The sequence below is a fragment of the Augochlora pura genome, chromosome 10 (genome assembly GCF_028453695.1).
Source record: "Augochlora pura isolate Apur16 chromosome 10, APUR_v2.2.1, whole genome shotgun sequence".
Taxonomy (NCBI): Eukaryota; Metazoa; Arthropoda; class Insecta; order Hymenoptera; family Halictidae; genus Augochlora; species Augochlora pura.
Genome location: NC_135781.1, coordinates 8,917,189 through 8,926,806, shown reverse-complemented (window position 1 = coordinate 8,926,806; position 9,618 = coordinate 8,917,189). Strand labels below are relative to the sequence as shown.

The following is a 9,618-nucleotide window of genomic DNA, read 5'->3' as shown; positions in this document are numbered from 1 at the left end:
GCCCACGTGTTTCACGTTCGACCGTTAAAAAAAATCGCTTCTCCGCGCTCGCTCGCGACGTCCCGATGTGCCTCGACGCTGGTAGACGGTGTATTATTTTTCCGCTTGCTCGCCAAATTGGCTCGCACGGGATCTCGAATTACGGACACTCGATATCGCCGCGTAAAACGCTCGAACGTCCCGCTCCGTCGCGCCGCACCGCGTCCGGACCTCTCTTTCTGGAATATCCAAAAAGGAGTTCCACAATGTTCCATTGAGCGCGGATCGGTATAATCGAGCACAGCCTCCGATCTCTCGTCCTGCCTCCCGCTCTTCACACACCGAACCACCCGCAACCACGTTCGACGATTTTAACGCGCTCCCGCAGCTTCCTTCCAGCCGCAGGAACGCCGAATTTATTATTCAATTAACATATTCGTGACACGCAAATTCTTTACGCTTCCAATACTGATTACCGGCAAAATAATGAGATTCTAAAGCCGGCTGCCGCGAACTTGTATCGTTAAAACAAGGATAAAGATTGTTTTGAAATATTAATGCTGCAATTATGTGTTATTTAAAGTAAAACGATTTTTATAATTTGTATACCTGTTATGCTTGCTTTAATAGAATTTAAAATGAAAAATGTATTTGGTTGTATAATTAATGAGGAAAAATTATTAATTTACTAGACAGTAATATTTCACGGTAAATATTGTCATTAACAGATGCAGAATCGAGAAAAGTGAATTTGACAAACCTGATTGAAATTTCTTTGATCTCCGTAGACTACTTGGGCATCCATTTTCTATTTCAAATGCTACATACTTTGTAATCTATAATTTTATAATATATAGCAGATGAAAGATCATCGATCTAATTGATCTTTACAAATTCTCATGAATTGCGTTATCTAAGTGACTGGCAGCTAAAATAGTCGCATTATCAAGAAGTTATATGTAACGATTAGGAAAATAAGATTTGATGACTTATTTTCTCATAGGTTATAGAGTCACTGTGTCACTCATTTACTATAGTAACATGAACACTAGCGCAACCGAGCCCTAAAAATGAGCAACGTAACCCTGCTTTTTAAGATTAGCAAGCTCGCATGTCTGGAGATACTGCACAAGATTTATTTTAAAATTCACCCGAGTATAAATAGATATACTCAGTAATCGTCAACAAATTCATCTATAGAATTTCAATAACTATAAAAAGAAGAATTTAAAATCTGTTACTTTAACAGATGGATTTGTTTCTGCACTCCTTTATTTATACTGAAAATATTATAAAGACAAACACAAAGTTCCTATTATTCGAGTGTTTTTTTAACTATACAGACCTAAACAGCTGAAGAATAACGCTCGAAGAAAATAAATAAATGACACTTTAAAGAATCGTTTGTTCTCATACAATTTGGAAAAAGATACACAAAAATTGTTTTAAAACTAGATGCAAAGCTAGTGTAAATGGTCTGTCGAGATTTGTGACAGTTGCGCCGGGAAAAGTAAAATGGTGTGATTGTCGATCGTTGCACGTTATTCGACAATCAAATTTGAAAGTGTTAAACTCAGCGACACACGACGTGATTTCCTCGTTGGCCATACTTTCCTGGCGTAATGTGTTCTCCCATATGGAAGGCTCTTCGGGCGTAGCCGTAACCCAATAGGTTTCCCGTAGGAAGATCATGCTTCGGTACAAAGGCTGATCGCTACATCGCACGCGATCACGGTGCACGTCATGGAAACTGACGATCTTCATAGCACCATTCTTCGACCATCCCCTTTACTACCAGTATCGCACCACACTTTTTTTTTAACAAAGTATTCGACTCTTTTATTATTATGGGGCGAAGACGGAATTTCCGGAATAAATTAATTAACGAAAATTACAAAACTTATGAAGATAGAACCTTTTTCAAATAATCGCAGATTTTATAAATTCTTCCAACATCCCATAATTTTGTAAATACAGTATAACCTCGATTATCTGATCCTCTAATATCAAAAATTTCTATTGTCCAATAAGTCTTATATGGAGTCTAGCGTACAAATATACTGTTATTGTAAAAATTTACTGTAAAAATCAATAACAATTAAAACTGACACTGTAAGCAACTGTTCTATTATAACATTGATTTTACGCTACTTATCCCGTACACTCGAGGTTCCACTCTACCAATTCAATTACCCATACTCACTTCTTTACCATAAATAACCCCGATTTATCGCTGAGCAATAAATTGTAAATCCATTAATCTACGTTTCGTTCTTCACAAATATATCTAGCAGTTATTGCAAATACCTCAAGATTTATTCTCTTATTGTTCTTCACTTTTTATCTGTCTTTTATATGAACTCTACTTTCTATTCCTTTTTCATATACCCGCTTGTACATGTTGTTACATCGTGCCTCTTTTTGTAAATAATACAATCGCTTAGTTGCTACTTCAACGCGTCAATAATTGCGATTCTACAACAGAAAATGTTATTCATCCGGACCGGAGTGCGCCTATTCATTCCATTGTCTCTTTCAAAGGCGAAGCAAACTGTGAAGCACAGTCAATTTCTCTCCGGTCGTGATTCCCGGCCAGAAAATAGCGCAGAGTACATCCCTTGAATAAAAGTAAAACGTATGTGAGGTTCTTCAGCGCGAATCGCGGTGTAAAAGGGGTGCCCGTCGAGTTTCAATTAGCTGCGTTTTGAAAAAGGTACGCGGGCCCGCCGATGCGTGGAATCGTATCTCACGACGTGTTTCGCCGAAAGAATCTTTCGAAGGAAACGAGCCATCGGCCGCTTTGTAACCATTTCTCTTTTGTTCCTCGGACGAATTCCGTTTTCGCAACGGTACGAGATCGGTAAAGGGTTTTGAAAAAACCGGGACCGTTGCGCGCCGACAAAAAATACGTCTTTATGCGGCCGCATTGTTGTTCGCTGTGCCGGACGATGTACTTCGCTTGCCACTCGATGTATCGGGATCAAGGGATGATGGAAATGACTAGACGCCGCCTCTACATTTATACTGTATTTGCCCAGATTTCGACACGTGGCGAGTTAACAATGCCTATTGATCGCGAGTCGGCGCACGGCATGTCTCGTTCGAATTTATTTCTATGCTCGTTGTAATTCTCGTTTATTACACATAAATGGCAAATTAACTGCGTAGAATATTTTCGAATGCTGATGTATGTTCGTTCAAAATTTCCATGTAACGGTGATTTCTGTTTAGAACTCTTAACCCTTGCGCATATAAAATGTCTAGAATATTTGAACTTCGGTTATTTAAAATTTTGCATATGGATTTTCTTCCACAAAACGTTGAAAGACGTAGAAGTATACGAAGAATGATTCTGCGATGTTTTGTCAGTACTCGGTTGTACGCGTAGGACTTAAGGAATGTCGAAGGTATTGATAAATCCAGTAATTTTTAATATAGGCTGTTGATCTTAAAGTGTGAAACAATTCAGGAAAAAATGTGTACATATAATGCATTCAGATTGCGACAACTGAAACCGATAATCAGCCGAACCTCCGTCACCCCCAGATTATTGCATTGTTGACCTTTCGCCAGACTTCAATATCTCAAAAGTTCAAAACGTCATTGATTCACAGTTCACCCAGCGACACCTCCAAATATCTTCAGGCGGATTAGATTAATTGTCTGGAGTAATATGTATCTCGTAAACGAAATATAATGTTATCGGTCGCTGCTTCGCGAGCTAAGAAGGTAACCATTATTCTGCTGGATGTTTGCGCAAGTTTTACTGAAATCGTTGACAAGGAAAAATGCAAAGTTCACAGTCTATTTATTAATAATCATTCGAGAAGCACACTGTATATAGATTTGTACAAGTTACATCTACTCCTTAAGTTTTACATTGTTGTTTTCTTAACATTATATTGCTTACCTTAAATTAATACATTTCTATTACAGTATAATCGTGTTATAACCGATTCTCCATACAAAAATACGTAATAAGTACAGGGTAAATGTTTTTCATCCAAGAGTTTGTTTTCGGGAAATAAAGATCCCAAAACTTCTTGTTTTATTTACACTCAAATATTGTTATATTCATCGGCTACGTGTTTTAGAAATGCTTTTTCAGAAATCCACGACAAACGTTCTCAGGTAAAAAATATTTCTTAAAAATATATTTTGTAAAGTTATTATAGCCGGTTCCTTGGAAGAACAAATCTGACGTATACTTCAAACTTACGACATAGAAATATACTACTAATGTAACTATGACGATACCTTCGACTGTCGTCCTTCAAGAAACAAGTCATAGCGAAGTTTTATTTCATGGTGTTAGTTTAAAACTAAGATTGACTTTCAGATACCAAACCGTGTCTCGTATCATTTATATTTTTATACAGAGTTGTTCGATTTCTGATGGCACAATGAATTTGTTACGTTTACCAATTTATTCCCCGCTACGGTCGCATGTCTCGCAAGGCAGAATTCTCAACATGTCGTTCGGGGATGCATCGACATTCGTGTACCTGACCGTGTCACAATTTCGGTCGATTTTCCACGCACCAATTGGTCGCCTGAGGAAGAAGAAGCCAATCGCAAATACGAACGCCACGACTAACAACATGATGCAGGCCCATAAAACGGGGTAGAACACCGTAGAGTCACTTTCACACTCGAGGTCATGTTCCGGTACCTCGCTCAGCCGTTTGTCGCGGTCGCGTTCTGGGGTGTAACATCTGAAGGTGCAAATAAAAAATTCGATAAGTTACTGTATACATATTTCTATTAAATCGATGTAAAAATAACAGCCAAATCCTTTTGCTTTGTACTCTATAGTTTCTTTTTTTATAAAACTTACCACTTGTTCTTATTTGGCACTTAATCCTTAAATACACAGTATTATCAAAATAATGCGAAACAGGATTAAAAATTCGAAGACAGAATAGGAAGTTTGTACTTGCTTATTTTTTAGAAATTGTTAAACAAGATTATATATGTGTCACTTCAATTTTCATTGAACTATTAATCAAACATATTGTTCTAAGTGTAAATTGAGGTTTTATAATAAATAAAATTTGTTTAAACAAATAAGAATTCAATTATGTGTAAATGGGATTTTTTTATAAATAGATTATTTCATAACTTCGCTGAATTTTTTAAAATATGGAAGACGTGGAAGTTCTCTTGGTAAGATAAATTGGTTTATGGTGTCAGCAACGACATCTACATAAGGGTGGCTGAATTACTTAATCAGTTACCGACTAGCTGTACTTCTAGACAACCCCATTGATTCTTATTAAAATGGCTCATGATTTTAATAATTTTTGATTCAGTTTGCTTACTTGATATCTCGGCTGAGAGTCTTAAGTTCGTTCTCCTTTATCCAGTTCATCTTGCAGTCGCAGTTCCAAGGATTCCCATCCAAGTTTATAATTGATATTCTCTTTATTATCCACAGAAAGCTACGATCGAGCGTTTTTAGATTGCAATTATTTACCGACAGTTGCATCAGTAGTGGGAAACGCTTTTCGTCGTGCCTGTCAGTTGACAAGTACGTCAACTTCTTCGAGCCGGTTAGAGATAACGTTTTTAAGTTGGGTAAATTTTCAAGATCGTCGAAACGTAGCACTTCTAGGTTTCGCATATCATTTAATTTCAGTTCACGTAAGCCCGGCAAACTGATATTTTTGAAATCTGTCATCATAGTGTTGGAAAGGTCGAGTTCTACTATTGTGCTTGGTAACACTGGTACAGCTGTTATAGGATTACTCGATAAATCTAGTGTACTTAAATTAGTCAATGGTTTGAACAATTCCGTAGAAACATAGGATAATGATGTGTTGCTGAGATTCAAATACTGCAGCTGCTTCAAGTTCGAGAACGCATTCACGTGGATACCATCGTTCATAGGATTGTTGGCTAACGAAAGATATGTCAGAACCTAGGAAGAATAATGTCGGAGTTTGAAGTATGTACCAATACGATCATTGCGCCCACTATGGCGAAAAGCGCGTGCATAAAAAACAATTACCTCGAAGTGCTCCAACATAGTTTCGTTGACAAACGATAACACGTTCGATGATAGATCGAGAATTTTGAGGTTCGGGATTCTGTGGTTGAGGGCATCGTGGTTGATGTACTGTAATTTATTGTGACTGATATTCAACGTCTGCAAGTTATACTCGTCCTGGCACAAGAAGAAGAATTGCTGAAGATGATTCTGCGAGAGATCCAAGTATTTTAAACTCGTCAGATTAGTGGAACAATCGACAAAGTTGTCAAACTTGTTGTTTCGAAGGATAAGATTTGTCACTTTCGCCAGATTAATCGTTTTCTGAAGTCTCAAAAAGAAGTCTTCCCGTTTTATGCCGAGGCCTGATAGATCCAGCTACAACATAAAGGTGACGTAACTATGTAATTCTTATTCTGTAATCATCTTTGGAATTAGTAGAAAGGTTCTCCTTAATAAATCAATTTTAGTATATTACCTATCGACGGCAATAAAATAGTTTCTAAAATCGTACGATTCATAGTCAAGGTTATCATACGAATTTTATCGTATTAACAAAATCTCGATCATAAATCTTGTCACTACGTGTTCGAAGGTAGAATGAATTAGACTACTGAATAATTATAAAAAAATTCAAAAATTTTGAATTTCTAGAATAAAATTCAAAAATATTAAAATATAAATAACGAAAACATAATTGCAAACTATACATTTTCACTGATTCATGAATATATAAACATCTTTACAAGAGTCTATCTTATACATTATCTCATTATAATTTATATTTTCAAAATTATTTTAAGAACTTTTGAAATTCGAAAACTCAATATCCTGCTACGATTTTATAGAATTTTGATATATGCATACTTCTTTTAATTTATATTGTGTTATTCAACTATTATTTGAAATAAAATTTACTTGTAAAGAAATTATTGATCAAACGTAATTTTGGCTTTCATCTTAACTATCTTTTCAGTATTTATCTTCCCCTTTAATGTTTTATTACCTCTATAGTGATCGAATTTTAATTTCTTTTTACCATTGTTCGTTTGTCCATATATCGAAGCGTGTTATAGCCGGTACTTAAATAACTCGATTAGATCGATACTGGAGCGATATTTGTTTTAAAACTTGTATTAAAGAGAAATTTCAGTAATTAATTAGTAATTATTTAATTCAGTAATCACTCCATCCTATCCTAGTTTGTGTTCATCAACCATTAAATAACAATCACCATCGCGCAATTTAATAATAAAGTTTAGACACAATTCAGATTCTTAAGTGCTCCACAAGCGATGAGATTCATCTCGAGTAATGTATCATGATCAGCTGAGATCATGAGTCGCATAATTAGGTCTCAGACCCAACCCTGACCCATAATAATAAATATGGAAAATAAATATCTGTTTCATAATTAGTGAAATTCTTTGTTAGTCGAAGATGATTCGAGTATAGGATTGTGACTATGAACTATGACTAAGTTAGTAAATAAATGCGCGTATGTGGTGATAGTTATACTTATAAATCTGTCAAGTTGTAGTTGCGTAATTTTATATTTTATAAAATATTAAGTAATGAGACCGAATAGAGCAAATTCTGATTTCTCGGCAGAATTGTCCCCTTTATGTGACGCTATACTGAAAATAAAACCTGATCCACGGGCATTATTATTTCTTCTCGGATAGCATAGATTTCCAGAAAATCCATAGAATATCCATAGATTTCATTAATCTACGAAAAAGACGTTAATACTTCATATACTACTGGAAGTTTTCTAATATTCATTTTATAATCCAAGGTCAACCAAGGTTAAGAATTTCTTAAATAATTGCATCCATAGTCCAATAAATTCTAAGGATTGATGTTATGAAACTTCTTCTGAAGTCGTTCTTACGAAAATTATCGAACATCTTTTGCACACGGCTGAGTCATCGAAAAAGTTATTTTAAAGTTTCTGATAATTAAACTGTTAATATCAACAAACCGCTGCTATCGGTGACGAGAAAATCGGATATAGTATTCGCACTTTTGGAATGTCAAATTCATATTTCTATAATTTCTTAATCGTAAAAAAAATACCGACATAGAATTTATGTCCTTTTACAAGCACAAATTTGAAAATGCGAAGAAGCTAGACACAGAGAAATTTGATAATTATAATCCGTAAACGCTATTTAATTCTTTAATTACTCAAATTGATGGTCAAGCGAAAAATGTGGAAAATCAGCGCGCATTAACTACCTACCGTGTTTTGCGAGACCGAAGAAACAATTAACGAGAAAACTGTGATCGCTTGAAGCCACATTGTCTAAGTGGTGGGTGAGTTATCCGGTTCCTTGATGGACGTGCACGATGCGACACTGATTTTTCCGAAATATGTCGGCCTAATTTGCTGCTATGTTTCTCACACAACGCTGGGATGGAACAGCAACGAATTCGTCCTCAGCATACTCTGTCTACGATCACGGTGCCGAATTAAGATGGGAGCGAGAAAACACTTGATCCTCCGATGCACCCGTTCATCGTTCCTTTTTCTTCTTTTTTACTACGTCTTCCTCTGTTCTCCCGCCGTGTCCGGCAGCTTATTCAATTCTTGAACGACTCGGCGCTTTCTTATCACGAACAGATCACTGGTCACTTCACACGAAGTAATCTCTGTTCACGATAAACAAATCCGCGAATGGAATACAACTTGATTCCTTAATTATGAATATTCTTAGTTTCCAGACGTAACTGGGGAAAATATTTAGATAAGCATACAAGGAATGAATTCTGCTTTCTATTAGATCCTTAGTAGCTTTTTCGATTTCGCTCCTCAAGATCCAAATGAAATCTTTGAGGATTCTTATGTATCCGTTAAGCGTTTTACTTTTAAAATCTTCTTAATAATTTGTCACTTCGCGTTTTATATTCTGGTTTCTGTTATTTGTATTCCCTTAAAAGTTCAAATCCAAACTATAAAGTCTGGTTTAGTGTATAAGTTTTTTTTTTCACTTAAGCCCTTGCACCTCCGATCCCGAAGCAGATACAGAGACGTTCTTCATCCAGTTGTTCACACGATGGACATGAATCGCACACTGAAAACGGCTGGTCCGATTCGGTTAACGAGAAACCGAAAAATATGTCCTATCAATATTCTCCTCGAGCTCACGCAGAATTAATTCGTTTCTGGCGGGTCGCAAAATCCGGAAGACCAACTCACGTTCTTCCCATTAAACCGCGATTATGTCCCAATTCGTTCTTCGATCCGATTTACATTCGTTCGGTTTATTATATTTCTTTTTGTTTCTCTGTTCTGTCCCCTCTTTTTTATGTTTGGCCTGTGCGCTCCCGGTCGCCGCGTATTTTTTCAATCAATTTATTTTCGCGCGACGATATCGTTAATCGTGGACGAAGTGGAAAACCAGCGCGGATAACTTGATGCTGTACGGTGCCTCCTCGTTGCAGACGAGATTCGCGATAAATTATTGCACGCCCCGACGGAAATGGCGAAATGTACAGTCGATCACAAAAATGTTCAGATATAATTTGATTTTTAAACGGGCTATGAACAAATAAAAAATATACTATCTTATGCTGGAGTATAGTCGTATTTATATGGCGCGCTCATGCATCGAATAGATATCCGAATAGATAAAAACGACTTGCGT

The 9,618-nt window shown here is 36.4% G+C and overlaps 1 protein-coding gene across 1 annotated transcript; it reads right to left on the bottom strand.

Moving 5' to 3' along the window:
• Window positions 1-3,770: 3,770 nt before the first annotated feature.
• LOC144476363 (uncharacterized) lies at window positions 3,771-9,379 on the bottom strand. The gene is made up of 4 exons (XM_078193189.1): window positions 8,214-9,379; window positions 5,990-6,346; window positions 5,301-5,899; window positions 3,771-4,694 (listed from the first exon to the last, which is right to left on the bottom strand). Exons 1-4 carry the CDS (start codon window positions 8,271-8,273, stop codon window positions 4,406-4,408), a joined length of 1,305 nt encoding a protein of 434 aa, XP_078049315.1. The 5' UTR covers window positions 8,274-9,379; the 3' UTR covers window positions 3,771-4,405.
• Between the last annotated feature and the right edge of the window lie 239 nt (window positions 9,380-9,618).

Excerpts from the sequence above, each read along its gene's own strand:
- LOC144476363 (XM_078193189.1), bottom strand. The coding sequence starts at position 8,273 with ATGTGGCTTCAAGCGATCACAGTTTTCTCGTTAATTGTTTCTTCGGTC. Across the intron at positions 5,900-5,989 it reads CTATGTTGGAGCACTTCGAG|GTTCTGACATATCTTTCGTT; the intron begins GTAATTGTTTTT and ends TATTCTTCCTAG. Across the intron at positions 4,695-5,300 it reads ACTCTCAGCCGAGATATCAA|ATGTTACACCCCAGAACGCG; the intron begins GTAAGCAAACTG and ends TTGCACCTTCAG.